General features: G+C 43.0%; 1 protein-coding gene across 2 annotated transcripts in view; it reads right to left on the reverse strand.

Annotated features, from left to right (window-relative positions):
- Positions 1 to 16241, reverse strand: part of Lin9 (lin-9 DREAM MuvB core complex component) — a 49377-nt gene extending 33136 nt beyond the window's left edge. For both annotated transcript variants that reach the window (XM_026779619.1, XM_005348963.2), the window contains exons 1-4: positions 15306 to 16241; positions 8260 to 8292; positions 5125 to 5219; positions 4103 to 4207 (exon numbers count right to left, since the gene is read on the reverse strand). In XM_026779619.1, the coding sequence (XP_026635420.1) occupies positions 4103 to 4207; positions 5125 to 5219; positions 8260 to 8292; positions 15306 to 15384 (312 nt within the window). In that variant the 5' untranslated portion in view covers positions 15385 to 16241. The remainder of the gene's footprint in view (positions 1 to 4102; positions 4208 to 5124; positions 5220 to 8259; positions 8293 to 15305) is intronic.
- Between the last annotated feature and the right edge of the window lie 625 nt (positions 16242 to 16866).

Below are 16866 nucleotides of genomic sequence, written 5' to 3' on the forward strand. Positions count from 1 at the left end.
TGGAGAGATGACTCAGTGGTTAAGAGCACTGCCTGCTCTTCCAAAGGTCCTGAGTTCAATTCCCAGCAACCATATGGTGACTCACAACCATCTGTAATAAGATCTGGTGCCCTCTTCTGGCCTGCAGGCATACACTCAGGCAGAATACTATGTACATAATAAATAAATAAGTCCAAAAAAAAAAAAAGAAAAAAGAAAAAAGAAAGAATTTGCGAATATTCTTCATCCAGCTTTCTGTGATAAGCTCATCTTAGGTAACCAAGATGTATATGTCAAAATCAATACATTGCTAGTACTCAGACTTTGGATTTCACAAGTTTCCTTTTCTGTTCTAGAATTTGAGATGAAACACTTTTTATCTTTTTTAACTTTTTTTTTTTAAGAGACAGGGAGAAAATAATCTACCTCTAAAGCCTTAGCTGGTCTTGAACCTTCCTACTTTGGCCTCCCTAGTATTGGAATTACAAGCATATAAAACCATACTAACCTTAGAAAATTAATTTTTTAATGTAAAAACAAAATTATTTTCAAGGAAATTTATTTATTTGTATTGTGCACATGCATACAATGCATATGTCCTTGTGGGCATGTGTGCAACATGTTCATGGAAGTCAGAGGACAATTATCAGCAAGTCAGTCTTCTTTCACTGTGGGACCTGGGATTGAACGCAGGTCACAGGTTTCTGTGACAGGCACATTTCCTGCTAAGCCATCCATCTCACTACTCTAAGAATACTCTAACCATAAAAACTGCTATGCTGGGCAGTGGTGGTGCATGCCTTTAATCCCAGCATTTGTAAGGCAGAGGCTGGCAGATCACTGTGAGTTTGCAGACAACCTAATTTACAAGAGCTCGATCCAGGACAGGCTCGATAGCTAGAGCGAAATCCTGTCTCAAAAAGCACAAAAATAAAAAATGAAATAAAACCCTGCTGTTAATAGGAAAAGATCTTTACTAACCTCACATCAAACAGAGGTCTGATCTGCAAAATATCAGCAAAGAACTCAAGAAATTGGACACCAAAAGATCACATAATCCAATAAAAAATGGAGTAAAGACCTAAACAGGGAACTCTCAACAGAGGAATCTAAAATGGCTGAAAGACACTTAAGGAAATGTTCAACATCCTTAGTCATCAGAGAAATGCAAATCGAAACAACTCTGAGATTCCATCTTATACCTGTAAGAATGGCCAAGATCAAAAACACTGATGACAACTTATGTTAGAGAAGTTGTGGGGAAAAGGAAATACTTCTGCATTGCTGGTAGGAATGCAAGCTGGTACAACCCCTTTGGAAGTCAGTGTGGTGATTTCTCAGAAAATCAGGAAACAACCTTCCTCAAGACCCAGTAATACCACTTTTGGGTATATATCCAAAGGATGCTCAATCGTGCCACAAGGACCTGTGTTCAACTATGTTCACAGCAGCTTTGTTTGTCATAGCCAGAATCTGGAAACAACCCCTTGACCGAAGAATGGATAAGGAGAATGTGGTACATTTACACAATGGAGTATTACACAGCAGAAAAAAATAATGACATCTTGAATTTTGCAGGAAAATGGATGGAGCTAGAAAACATTATTTTGAATGAGGTAACCTAGACACAGAAAGACAATTATCACATGTACTCATGCATAGGTGGTTTTTAAACATAAAGCAAAGAAAGACAGCCTGCAAACTACAATCCCAGAGACCTTAGACAACAATGATGACACTAAGACTTACATAGATCTAATCTACATGAGAAGTAGAAAGTATAAAAAGACAAGACCTCCTGAGTAAATTGGGAGCATAGGGACCTTGGAAGAGGGTTGAAGGGTGGAGGGGAGAGGCAGGGAGGGGAGCAGAGAAAAATGTAGACCTCAATAAATATCAACAACAACAACAAAAAACCCCTGCTGTTGTGGGATATTTGATCACACTGTGTGAAAGGCACTTTCTGGTTTGTTTATTAAAGAGCTGAAAGGCCAATAGCTAGGCAGGAGAGAATAGGTGGGATTTCTGGGGGAGAAAGGGGAACTGGCTGCACGAGATGCCCAAGACAGGAGAAACTCAGGCATACTGAATGGGTGAATGGGAGGGGTTAAAAAGCCCCATGGCAGAATGCAGATTAACAGAAACAGATTATAAGAGCTAGTTGGAAACAAGCCTAAACTAAAGGCTAAACTTTCATAATTAATAATAAGTCTCTATGTCATTATAGGGGAGCTGGCAGTCCCACAAAGCAAAGTCCATTACAAACTGTTGTTTCTTTCTTGGAAAAAAAATAAATATATATATAACTCGGGCTGGAGAGATGGCTCAGCAGTTAAGAACACTGGCTGCTCTTCTAGAGTTCAATTCCCAGCAACCACATGGTGGCACACAACCATCTATAGTGGGATCTGATGCTCTCTTCTACCATAAAGGTGTACATGCAGATAGAGCACTCATACATAATAAATAAATAAATCTAAAATAAAATCTTTGCAGATGGGAGAAAATATATCTAGACTGTTAGTAGAAATATAAATTTCTGGGCTGGAGAGATGGCTCAGCAGTTAAGAGCACTGACTGCTCTTCCAGAGGTCCTGAGTTCAATTCCCAGCAACCACATGGTGGCTCACAACCATCTATAATGAGACCTGGTGCCCTCTTCTGGCCTGCAGAAGAACACTGTATACTAAATAAATAAATATTAAAAAAATTAAAAAAAATATAAATTTCTACAAATCTTACATACAGATTAGATAGCATGTTCCAGTGTCTTCCCTTGCCTGAAGATGGGGTTTCTCTGTATAACAACCCAGGCTGGCGTGGAACTCACTTTGTAGACCAGGCTGATCTCGAACTCACAGAGATCTGCCTGCCTCTGCCTCCCAAGTGCTAGGATTAAAAGCATACACCACCACCCAGCTTGCATTTTACTTTTAATGAATTCATGTTTTATTTGTTTATCAGGTACTTATGTCTATGGAACATGATATTTCATCATTATAATCATCATAAAGAAGTTGGTCATGAGCCGGGCGGTGGTGGCGCACGCCTTTAATCCCAGCACTTGGGAGGCAGAGGCAGGCGGATCTCTGTGAGTTCGAGACCAGCCTGGTCTACAGAGCTAGTTCCAGGACAGGCTCCAAAGCCACAGAGAAACCCTGTTTCGAAAAACCAAAAAAAAAAAAAGAAGTTGGTCATGGTGGTACTCTCTTGTAATCCCAGTACTGGGAGTATGAAGCAAGGAAGATTGAGTCTGAGGCCAGCCTAGGCTAAATGCTGAGTTTTAAACACTGTATTGAAAAATCTTGTTTTATAACACTTTATAAAATAATGAGAGAAAAACAGGAGATATATCAGAAGTTATAAAGCTGGTCTGACAAAAACCACATTAATTGCTAAAGGCTACATTTTCTTAGCTAGGTTTCATTCCTTTATTACATGTCCATTGTGACTTTAACTTTGTAAAATTATTTTGTTTACTTTCTGAGTGTGCGTGCGCGTGTGTGCATGTGCCACATTGTGCAATGCTAGCCAGAGGACAACCTGCAGATATCAGTTTTCCTCTTCCACCTTGTGAGCTCTGGCTTCAAGGCAAGAGTCTTTACCCTGAGCAACTCACCAGCCAAAACTTTTTTAAAGTGTCAAAAAATAAAATAGGATAAATAAAATAAAATAAGATAACTCAAGTGGAAGAGTACTTGCCTAGCGTATGAGACACCCTAGGTTTAATCCACAACACCCCCCCAAAATAATACATAAAAAATAAGAAAAGGAAACCCTATTTCATTCTCCTCTTCTCGAAAGTCTTCATCATATTTCTCTTGATAGAGTTAAACATTTTCCTCTCACTTATTTTGGTGCAAAACTCAAAACGAAATCCATATTATCAAGTCTATTTTACTTAATACCCATTACCTTCATACTTATAGAATCACAACTGGCTTCCTATCTAGTTTAAGTAAATCAATAAGACACTGATTTTTCTTGGTTAGTAAAATCAATTGCTGAGCAGCAATACTGACTTAAAGGATGCTCTTCAAAGTGTAACAGGATAGATATGACCTTTATCACAGCGCACAATCACGCACATCCTTTAAGCACAGCAAACTTCACTACAACATACCTGTGGGATCATTGCGACTCGCTGGTTTCTTTTAGGTGACTTTGTGTTTATTTGTCTGTCATCCTCATCAGAAAAGAGTCGACTTCTTTTTGAATTTCTGAAAGGCTATGATAGAATTTTAGTTTAAAGAATGTTTCTTGTTTGTGTTCCAAATGCAAATTGAATCTAGAAAACACAGCTAACTTTACATTATCAGTAGTATAGGAATGAGTATGAGTAACAAATAAATGAGTAATACCAAGTACACAAAGCCAAAATAAACATCTTAAATTAGCAAAGTATTTAAATATATATCTCTACAATGATTTGAAACCTAAAACTAGAGCCCACGTCTCTGTAGCACACTGGTAACCTTGCATGGTGAAGACAGGAAAATATGTTCTGGAATTCCAACTCAAATTATGTTGGTTAATATTAAGTGGCTATTACATGATGTCTGTTGCAGAGGGCTAAGTTGAACAAGGACATTAAATCACTTGAGAAGAGTATGCTTAAATGGCTTTAGTATTATACTAGATCTGATGTCAAAAGTTTATCAAATTTCTAACTCTAAGTAAAAATCCATGATACATATGAGATAACTGATAACTATCTTTAGAACTAAAAACTCTGTAAGAATCAAAAGTATATAATACTATCCTAACACTCAGGAGCCAGGGGCAGAGGCAGGCAGATCTCTGTGAGTTAGAGGTCAATCTGGTCTACATAGTGAGTTCCAGGTCAGTCAGGGCCTCATAATGAGACTGTCTGTAAAAAAAAATATAATAATAAAGTAATAATAATAATAATAATATTTTTAAGTGTGTATGTATATTACAAATGCTTACTGGTGGCTAGATAATCTGGTTACCAATCACTTACCTAAATAAAATCAAGTACTGCTTAATGACAAGTTAAAATAAAAATACTTATAGCTGTGCGGGGAGAACCTTGCAGAAATATTTTTGTGCTACATGAACTCATACACCGCAACCATACAGTTCAATGCAAATTCCTCTAGCTTACAGGGAAGCTCTCCTTACCATTTCCACAGCAGGGCCCGCACTCCTGCCTTTCCAAACAGGAGTTTTCTGTAAAGAACTGTACTTTTCATTCCATGTGTTAGATAAACTTCCCTCTGTAATGAATAATTAATACTGATAAAATTTAAGTTTAGCTCAAAGGATTTTATAACATGAACATTATCCTTTAGTGACAGTGGTAAATATATGGGGGGTGGGGGTAATAACACTGGTTGCTCTTCCAAAGGACCCAGGTTCAATTCCCATCACCCACATGACAGCTCACAACTGTCTATAACTCTGGTTCCAGGGAATTTGGTGCCCTCACACAGACCTACATGTAAGCAAAACACCAAGGCACATAAAACAAAAACATGAATAATTAAATATATGATATATTAATGAGAAAAATTACACTGTGACTGTGATAATTTCAGTTTACTAGAAACAAAAGAACCATCTCAGGCCAGAGAGATGGCTTAGGGGAAAGGTATTTGCAGAGATATCTGGTGATCCGAGTGTGAGTTCGAGCCCTAGAATCCACAGTGGAAGGACACAACTGACTCCTGAAGCTGTCCCCGACCTCCACTGAACTCTCTGGAGCACACATGCACACTCACACAATCCATTTCTAAGAATCTTATATTGGATGTGCATCGTGTTTTCCCTGCCTGTATTTCTGTGCACCAAATGAATTCCAGGCACCTGCAGAAGCCAAAGAAGGCAACCAGATCCTCAGATCTGGAATTACTGTTGGGTGCCAAGCTGTCTCGTAGGTGCTGGGAATTGAGTTGAGGTCGCTGGGAAGAATAGTCAGTGCTCCTGACCACTGAGCTATCTCTCCAGCCCCCACATAATTACTTAAAAAAAAAAAAACTTATGGGGGCTGGAGAGATGGCTCAGTGGTTAAGAGCATTGCCTGCTCTTCCAAAGGTCCTGAGTTCAATTCCCAGCAACCACGTGGTGGCTCACAACCATCTGTAAAGAGGTCTGGCGCCCTCTTCTGGCCTTCAGGCATACAGACAGAATATTGTATACATAATAAATAAATAAATATTAAAAAAAAACTTATAAAACAATACCAAAAGCCTCACCTGTGTTTTCTGTCCATTCTTTTAACAATATGGTAAAACAATGCATCTTAAAAGTATTGCATTTTTGTTTTGGCTTTAAATAATTCTTTTACTCTGTTAAGAATAATTTCATATTTTTTGTAAATTATTACCAAAAGTAGAACAATGGAAAATAAAGAATTAAAAAATTCCTAATTCTATTTGTTTTTGTTTTGAGACCTGTTCTCACTATACTTCCCAGGGTGGCCTGGAATGCACTGTGGAGCAAGGCTGTCCTTGAACCTGGCATGATTCTTTTTTTTTTAAATATTTATTTATTTATTATGAATACAATATTCTGTTTGTGTGTATGCTAGCAGACCAGAAGAGGGCACCAGGTCCCATTACAGATGGTTGTGAGCCACCATGTGGTTGCTGGGAATTGAACTCAGGACCTTTGGAAGAGTAGGCAATGCCCTTAACCTCTGAGCCATCTCTCCAGCCCCCCTGGCATGATTCTTTTGCTCTAAGCTTCCCAAGTACTGAGACTACAGCTTAGGCAACACCTAGAAGAATTTTCTAAGTGATTTTTGCTTTCAATATGTGAAACACGACATAGAAAAATTAATATAGTATGATATGGTGGTGTAGCATATTCCTATGCCCCAGACTGACTTAGTCACAGCAATCCTCCTGCCTTAACCTCCAAAATAGCTGGGATTAAAGGCATGAGTTATCATGTTCAGTTGTTTTTCTTAATTCAAAGAAATGACTTTAGAAACGTGCAAAAAATCAGAAAAAGTCCTAACAATTAAATGATCAGATATATGAAATAAAGGAGAATGAGTTTGATTTTTGTAAAGAATCATGTTTAAATACAGACATATATTTAAGTATAGATACAATAAAACTGATATATATATATATTCTTATTTTTGCACAATTGCTTACCAGCACTCTCTAATTTTTTTCCCTAAGAAATATGTTAGTTGGAGCAGGTGTGATGGTGTTCTATAATCCTAGCACTAGGAAGCCTGAGGCAGAAAGATTAGTAAAGGCCAGCCTAGGCTACATAAAGATCTTGAGGCCAACCTAGGCTATGAGATCCTGTTTCAAAAGACAAAATAACTAAGAGGCCCACTATTGTGGCGCATTTTTGTAATCCTAGTACTTGAGAGGCAGGCACAAGATTAGCCAAATTTGAGGTTAGTCTGATCTACATACTGAGCTCCAGGTCAGTCAGGGCTATATATAGGGAGACCCTGTCTCAAAAAACCAACCGACCAAAATAAATAAAAATAAACCCACAAAAATGAAGTTAGATGGAGGCTGAGGCAGGAAGTCCTTGAGGTCCAGGCTGCTACCACGACCTCCACCTTTGCAGAAAAATCTCTTTTTTTAAAAAAAAAAAAAAAAAAAAAGAGAGAACATGCACTAGGAAGGAATAAAGGTTCACATAAGCCCAGCACAGGTTTCTTGAATGTGTAGAATGTTTTTACAGTAGTGATACTGAATTGAGAGTTTAGGCAAGCACTCTACAGCTGAGCTCCACCCCAGCTCTAATTAAGAGATTTTTGGGTTTTTGGGGGTTTTTTTTTTTTTTTGGTTTTGTTGGTTTTTTGTTTGTTTGTTTTTTCACCACAGGGTTTCTCTGTAGCTTTGGAGCCTGTCCTGGAACTAGTTCTTGTAAACCAGGCTGATCTTGAATTCACAGAGATCCGCCTGCCTCTGCCACCTGAGTGCTGGGATTAAAGGCGTGCGCCACCACCACCCGGCAATCAAGAGATTCTTTAAGTGAGGCACGGTGACTTTAAAAAGGAGGCAGAGATGGGTGGATCTCCGTGAGTTCTAGCCAACCTGGTCAACATATGAGTGTCAAGCTATCTCAAAAAACAAAAACAAAAAAAAAGATATTCTTTAAGCAATACTTTTAGGAAATTTTTCTTAATTACTAGCAAATAAAGAGAAAGTAAAAGCAAGTGAATTTAAAATTATCAGCCAAGAGTCAATACTTGAGTCATTGCAAGGAGTCACATATATCAACAGAAGGAAAAGAAAAATATAGTCAAATTGCTATACATTTCTAGAAAAGCATAATTCTTACCTTTTAAACTGACAAGGGCTTTTGCTGAGGAGCCTGAAATTAAAAATAAAACAAATCAGCTGGGCTTGGTGGTGTATGCCTTTAAAAGTGGGTCTCTGAGTTTCAGGCCAGCCAAGGCTACGAAGTGAGACCTTGTCTCAAAAATAAAACAAGCAAACTAAATTAAATCAATAATTATTTTCCAATCAAAGTTAAAGGAAAAGAACTTGGTTTAGGCATTAGAGCGGTCCATTTGGTTTGAGCAACACTGAGCTTGACACGATGGTTAGACATGCAGAGTGCAGAACTGCACGGGGGCTCTGTCTGCAGTCCAGCACATGAAAGGACTGTCCTGGGTTTAAGACGAGCCTGGGCTTCACGGTGCGCTCCAGGACAGCCCAGCCCTGTCTAGAAAACAAAAGGAATGAGTAGCCTGGCACGCAAGGTAAGAGACTCGGCCGGCCTGTGAAAATTTTGACAGCAGCTGGAAATCATTCTAAGAGAGGAAAATGTACAAAAAGAAGAAAAAATGGTAAGGACAGAAGTAGTTTTGCAACCTCATTCAAAAGTGCTCTAGCACTGGAGGAAAAGAGAAAGAACATTCACACTATTGGAGCAGAGAAAAAAAAGAAAACAAGCATGAAGCAGAGTGTCATAGTCAAACACAAGTCTCTTGAAAGTCTAGAATGCAGATATGTGCAACACTTAGAGATCTATACAGGAAAATGGGATTCTGAACAACCAAAGAGGACTAGCATAATGTAGAGGGAGTCACTAGATACGATTATAATAGAATAACCAGCTCCTCCTACACACAGAATCTATTATTAATAAAGCTCCTTAGGAGATCTGTGACAGGTAACCCACTGTGAGAAACACAGAGCTACAGGATCTGTTAACAGTGAAGGCAGGATCGATGAGTGGTAGAGGTGGGAGATTCAATAGGGAAGAGAGTTTTTTGAAGTTGAATGTTCAAAGGCATTAATCATGGGTAAGGGAGTAGGGGGAGAAAGTCATAAAATTATGCTAAAAGGACTCAGGACACAGCTGGGTTGAGTACTTGCCTATTATGTTCAATCTCTACTAACACAAAATAAATAAAAATTCTACTAGGAAGCTTCAAACAAAATGCAACCAAGAAACAGTAAGGTGGACAGAACATAAAGTCACCAAGATACCAAGGAAAAAAACCAGTTCATTCCAGGAAAACATAGGTATATACTACGTGCTCAGGCAGTAGAAGCACCACAGCAAGGAAATAAGTCAAAGTCCCTGCCTGCTTGAGCTTCTGCTGCAGTTAGGGGACAAACATGTACAAGCCAGGTGAAGATGAGCTATGGAAAAAGTGAGCAGATGACAGAGAGAGGAGCGTGGGAGGACAAACTATCTTATGGATTAGCTTCTCTGTAAGGGTCGTTTGAACAGGGCTCTGAGAAAGAGGTCTAAGTCACAAAGGCACGGTTGCTATCCCACAAAGGTGGGCATCAGACCTTGAGTATTCTCTTACTGCCTTTAACTCCCTTCACCTTGTTCTACGAGGCAGTGTAGCAACAACAGCAGAGATGGCTGTGCAGCTAAGAGTCTGCACTACTTTTGCAGAGGAAGCAAGTTCAGGTCCCACATCTGTGTTGGGCAGCTCTTACATCTGAGACTCCAGCCAGGCGGTGGTGGTGCATGCCTTTCTTTAATCCGAGCACTCAGGAGGCAGAGGCAGGCTGATCTCTGTGAGTTCGAGGCCAACCTGGTCTACAGAGCCAGTTCCAGGGCAGCCAGCCAGGGCTACACAGAGAAACTGTTTAAAATGAGAGCATAAGCTCTAGAACATTGAGGCTGGCTCCTGTTTAGATCTTGGCTCTGTCACTTCCCTGCTATGTTATTTTCTGAAAAGTGTCTCAACTCACTATGCTGTTGCTTCTTCATGGGTAAAACAGTAAACATGCAAATATAGGCAAAAGTGCTTAGGACAATGTATACAACACATAGCTAATTCAGATGGACTCACATTACATTAACTGCCCAAATTACCTATCAGTTTAAAAGCATGAATTTTACAGGCAGGTGAAGTTGGTTAAGTTAGAATCTTGCCTTAGCCAGTTTCATTTATACAATAGTCCACCAGTATGCACTAATGCTTGCCATGAGCAGGTTGAGAGCTGAGGCCCCCACCAAGAGCCTCCACTCTCAGAGTTTGTATTCTAGTGGAAAGAGACAGACAACAAATAACTACATAAAACAGTAATTATACTTCATGACAGTTAATAAAAAGAACTTAAACTGGAGTTAGAGAAACTTTCCAGAGAGATAACATCTGAAAAGAACTAGCCATACAATCAGGAAGAACCACCCCTACCCCCACCCCAAAAACCAGGTCACAACAGGGAGGCCAAGCAGAAGAGAAAAAAAGCCCTGAGAAACTAGTTTAGACTGAATATCTGATGGAGAAAATGGCCATTGTGCTTGGAGTGGGAAGAGCTAAACAGAAATATGAAAGCAGGGCTGTGCTTTGAGGTGGGACTGTAAGTGTATTCCTGGTTATTTCTCAATTCCTGTGACAGAAGAATCTGACTAAATGACTTAAAACTGGGGAGATTTAGTTTGCTCAAGGCTCCAGAGGATTTGTTGACTTCATCATGGCACAGAGGGTATGGAAAAGCAGAGAGCTGATGTGATGGCCAGGAAGAAGAGAGAAGGGAAGACAGGAAGATGTCAGGGTAACACCTACCAAGGCAGGCCCCCCTAACCTACTTTCTCTAAATAGGTACCACCTCCTACCTTTCACCACCTACAATAATGCTATCGTATGACTCCACCAAGGGATGAATCCATTTATTAGGTCAGTGGCTCATGATCTAATTGTTTCTGGGGGTATGCTCATGAATACACAGGTGTGCTTTACTGATCTCCTAGATATTTCTCAATCCAATCAAGCTATCAAAATCAACCATCACAGCAGGAGTGAGGAAAGGCATTAAGTGGCTCAGCTCTGGTGGCTGCTGACCAAACAATCACACCAACGAATGCGTGAGACAGCCCCTGAGAAGTTACACAGTGGGAGGGAAATACTTCTATAAGAATACTTGTCACAGAGGACAAAAAAATAACCACAAAAATCTTGAGAGCACTTTCTGCTCTTTCAGAGGAATGGAGTTTGGTTCCTAGCAACCATGCTGGGTGGCCCACAAATGCTTTTAACTCCACTTCCAAGGGCATCCAATGCCTCTGGCTTCTACATGTACCCATACATATATCCACATGCAGACACACATACACACATAATAAAAATAACAAAAATACATTTAAAAATCTCAACATGGTACTTTAAAGAATAAGCAGAAGTTAACTGGGAGTGAAGGGAGGGGAGAGCAGTCCAGAAAACAGCACACGCAAAGACGCAGAGAAAAAGGAGCTTGGCAGCACAGCGAATGAAAAGAGCCCAATTAATTCAGAGATAGACTGAGGAGAGGTACAAAATAAATGGGGAAGTGGAAGCAGCCAGGAAACATGGGGTCTTAGAGCTGGCCACTACAAGGTTTTAAACAAAGAGGACAGCTGGGAATGATTGGCACACACCTGCAAACCTAGCAACCAGGAAGCAGAAGGTCAAGATCAGTTTGATCTACAATTGAGTCAGGCCAGCCAGAGATGATATATATGGAGACCCTGCCTCAGGTTTAAAACACAAGATAATGGCAGGAAGACATTTCTGCTGTGAAAGGATCCCTCTGACCTGCATATGTGGGGAGGGAGTGGGTTACTGAGATGGTGATAACCTGGGCTAGGTGATGGTAAAAAGTAAGACTTGAAACACATACAATACAGAAGGGAAATACTCCAAGACTTAGTAAATGCTCAAATAGGGGAAGTGAGAAGAAAGTGCCAAAGGTAACTAGGTTTCTGCTCAGTCACAGGAATACACAATGTAACCATTCATTAAGACAGGAGCTACTGGAAGCACCTACTTGCTAGGGTGGAATTTCTGAGATAAATTTTGAATCTACTAAGATATACAACATCTCTCTGCAACATCTAAGAGGAGATGTGAAATAGCAGGAGTTCAAGAATAGAGGCTTCGAGCAAAGAAAGAATCTGCCCACATATAAAAATCATGGTGTAGCTAGCAGGGCGGTGGTGGCGCAGGCCTTTAATACCTGTGCTCGGGAGGAGAGGCAGATGGATCTCTGTGAATTCGAGGCCAGCCTGGTCTACAGAGTGAACTCCAGGACAGGTTCCAAAGCTACACAGAGAAACCCTGTCTCAAAAAACAAAAATAATTAATAATAATAAATCATGTACTTATATCAACTGAAATAAAGATCAAATGAGCAGAAAGCAACAATAAATATATGGGGGAGCCTTTTTTTTTTTACACCAGTCAAAGTATTCAGGAAATGATAGTTTTTATTACTGGTGTTACGGGGTTATTAACTAATATAAACTACATAGCTCCCTAACTTAACTGGGTTTAAGAAAAACAAAAATCTTTGTGTTTTTCATATCAAATTGAAATTACTTTCACTTTTCAAGATCATGCTCTATTTTAATTAATATTATTCTGCATTCAGTTCCATCTTAGCCAAGTTTTTAAGTCTGTTTGTGTCATTGTGTAACATATCAAATATGCAATTCCTGCTTTTTTTTAAATTATTTTATAAATAATACTAATCAAAATTTCCACTTCCCCCCTCGCTCTTCCCTCCCCACTCCCCCCCTCCACACCCTCCTTCCCCCTCCAGTCCTGAAAGAGAGCAAGGTACCCTGCCCTGTGGGAAATCCAAAGCCCCCCCCCACATCCAGGCTTAGGAAAGTATGCATCCAAATAGAATAGGATCCCAAAAAGCCAGTGCAATTCCTGCTTTTGACAAAGCTGTAGATTAGCTAAAGACACACACACACACACACACCTCCCCCAATCAAAGTACCAGAGACATTACATGATAATATAAACAATTAGGTTATGCATATTTTAACAGTGTAGCTGATATCTGAACCTCAAATATAAACCTCAAAGAACAACAGTAAGAAAAACCTTTTTCCTGAAGGTGTGCTCACAGACATACCTAGAGGTGTTTACTGATCTCCTAGGTATTTCTCAGTCCAGTCAAGCTACCAAAATCAACCATCACAGCAGGAGTGAGGAAAAGCATTAGGTGGCTCAGCTCTGGTGGGTGCTGACCAAACAATCACACCAACGAATGTGTGACCGCCAGTGAGACAGCCCCTGGGAAGTTACAAGGTGGTATGGAAACATACTCAGAGAGGACAAAAAAATCTTACATTACAGCCTTAGGCTGGCCTCAAACTTGGAGCTATCCATTTGTCTCAGCAGAAGTGTGAGACTGACAACCATGTCCCTGTGCTGGGACTTGGAAGACTTTCTTCAGACAGCAGATGACATTCCGCTCATTAGGCTTATCTTCATTGCAAGCATCCTAAGTCACAATCAACCATATTCTCCAGACAGAAACAATAAAACTCATAGCTGGTCTACAGACATGCCCTGGCAATACAGCAATCGCAAACTATTTAATGTCAAGATTAAATAAAAATAAAAGTCAGCACCTCAACCATTCCAGCCACATGTCAAGTGTTCCATAGCGACATGAGACCAGTGGTTGGTTACTCTTTCTACTGAACACCAGAAAAGGGAACATTCCATCACTGAGAAAGTTCTTTTGAGACAGCACTGGTCTAAACCAGAGTTAAAACACAAACACTCTGAAAACAAGTCTTCATCAGCTTGGCAACCGCAACTTTTGACAAGAATATATCAAGGAATACACGACCTCAAAGGAAACAGAAGCAGGAGTACCTTGAATCTCTCCTTTAAAGGTGTATCTGCCTTGTGCACAGATACACTGACCACTGATCGAACTTTTTCTCGGCTTTTTGAGACGGGTTTTCTCTGTCCTGACTTCCTATTGGGGAACTCCAAATGGTTAAAAACAAAATACAGTCGTTCTAAATACTGACTGCTCATTTTGTTTCATTTGTTTGTTTTTCCGAGAAGGGTTTTTCCTATGTGGCCTGGCTGTCCTGGAACTAGTTCTGAAAATCAGGCTGGCATCAAACTGGGAGATCCACCTGCCTCTGCCTCCCGAGTGCTGGGATCAAAGGTGTGCGCCACCACGCCCGCCAGTCTTTTGTTGTATACTCTGCTAAGTACCACGCAGTGCGTGTTGACTCCAGCCCATTTTGTAATGACATATCTGTCTTTTTAATAGTTTGTGCAATATGAAAATAACAAAACTGTTCCCCTGCCCTTAAGTCGCAGAACTGGTGCTTTTACTAGCTGTGGACAGGTGAGCATCCTGCTTTGGAGGTTGAGTAAGGAAGCTTAAGTGAGGCAATGCACGGGAGTGGGTGTCAGGCCGGGTAACAAACATGTATGTCGCGGTGCTCACATCCTTGGGTGACACCCCATATCCTTAAGACACATCCCCTAAGAAGGAAGTCTGGGAATGGAGCTACCTCAACACCGTAGCCAAGCCGGATCGGCTCCGGAAAGGTCCACGGCCACCTGTAGTCCCAAGGGAAGGGGCCAGCCCGGTGTGACACGGAAGGAAACACTTCCAGGATGGACACGGGGGTGGGGGGTTGGGGGCAGCGATCCCCGGTGCCTGCAGAAGCAGGAGCTGTCACCGGAGCAGATCGGAGGCCCGGGAGTGAAGAGGGGCTGTGTCCGAGGTGCCCAGCCCGAGCCCTCCCGGCCCCCGACCGGCGAGTTACATAACCGGGCGGGCAGGGAGGACGGCGCCCGCAACTGGGGGCCGCTCTTCGTCCACCTCAGCCGGGGCCCGCAGTCGCTCCGGGAGAGCGGCCGCCGACTCCGTCAGGACAGGCTGGACTCCCGGGCTTTCGGTTTCCGGCGCTGGCGCTCGCACCAACCCCAGAAACAGACACACAGACACCATAACAAAGGCGGCGACGCGGCGGCAGCGCCTGAGTAGGAAGAGCGGGGACCGCGGTGGGCTGGCGGCCATCCCACCTGCCCGGCCACCGGACTCGGCCGGTGCGACCTCGGGACAGGCAACCGGCGGGAAGGAGGGCTGCTCCGAGACGCTACTTACTCTCGTCAGGCAACTGGTCGAGCTCCGCCATCTTGAACGAGCCGCGCCGCTTTTTCAAAGGCTGCCCGCCCCGGTGCATTGTGGGGCGGAGACTGTCTGCGAGGGAGGTTCGAATGAGGAGCTCGCGGCCCGCGGCGCCTGCTCCCGCCAGGCCGTCCGACTCCGCCCGAGCCTGCCCGGAGGGGGCCTCCGGGGCTGCGCCTCCACCCGGGACCGGGCTGGAAGGAGGACAGGGGAGGCCGCGCCGAGAGGCCCGGTAGGGGCCGAGCGCGGGGGGCGCGGCGCCAGCCCCGAAGCACCCGCCCGCCCGCGCCACCCCCCTCGCCTGCCTGCGCTCGCTCCCGGCGCGCGGCCCGCGCTGCGGCTGCGGGAACTGCAGGCTGTTTGTTTCCTGAGGGGAGCGGGAGGGAGGCCCGGGCGGGTGGCGCGGCGGACGAGTCCGGGGTTCCTGGTCGCTTTGCACGGAGGGGGCTGTGCCCGAAGTAACGTGTGCTCGGCTCCCCAGACCGCGTTTCTCCGGCGCCTCGGTCCGTCCCTGCCCCCCCACCCCCAAGTGCCCAGGCCGCGGCGGCCGCGTCGCCTGCAGGTCACAGATGCGGGGTCCCGAGCGGCCCTGGCCGGAACCTGAGCTGCGAGCGGCCGGGATGAGACCTTGAGAGGTCACCAAGTTGGTGTAGGCCGACAGCTAGCGAACTGTCCTGCGTTCTTTCTCTCCTGCCTCCCATCCCAGGCCGGCAGTGAGCTGGGAGCTTCGCAGTGACTAAGGATGCTCGGGAAAGATACAAGGGACACTCACCAAATGTAATGAAACTGGATGAGAATCCCTCCCATACCGAAAGAAGCCCGGGGGAAGATGTCACGGTTCCCGGCTGTAACACTTTACAGTATTAAACCACGGTTGCTTTTCAACAGTTCCTTTTACAAGCGTGGTCGATCTCCCGGGTCTTTTCTGCAAGACTTTTATGAGGAGGGGGTGGTCGGAGAATCCAGCAGTTAAGCAGTGGAAAGAAAAAAAAAAAAAAAACGGGTGGATGGGTGAATTCCAAGAGCTAAAAAGTTAAAAAATGGCGCAGTGAGGCGAGAACAGATCTAGACGGGCCTGCCAGGGCTAAGTTGGACATGGAAAGAGCAATAAATGGAGTTTTAAGTAGTAGGAATGACAGGTTTTCATTTCTGTTCTATAACAAAAATGTGAGACACAGATTGGAGAAAGACAGGATGGGAATCTGGGAGAATCGAAGAGAGAACAACTTCTGGGGTCAGGAAAAGGGCAGCAGGTGCCTGCTCTACTGGCTGTGGAAGTTGGGCTGCTCTTTGTATCATCCCAGGCAAGTAAATTCTTGTGGTTTAACTTTCAGCTGTAAAATGCAGGACAAAACAATGAGTCAAAGGACCTTAAAACGGCTCCTTCACCCAGATGTTAGGTTAGCTGCTCCTGCCACCCCTTAACATAGTACCAACCACCGAATGGGGTGGAGGGTGGAGCAGTAGAATCCTGCCTCTAAAGAGGTAAGGAGCCGGGCGATGGTGGCGCACGCCTTTAATCCCAGCACTCGGGAGG

The sequence above is a fragment of the Microtus ochrogaster genome, chromosome 6 (genome assembly GCF_000317375.1).
Source record: "Microtus ochrogaster isolate Prairie Vole_2 chromosome 6, MicOch1.0, whole genome shotgun sequence".
In the NCBI taxonomy this organism is placed as follows: Eukaryota; Metazoa; Chordata; class Mammalia; order Rodentia; family Cricetidae; genus Microtus; species Microtus ochrogaster.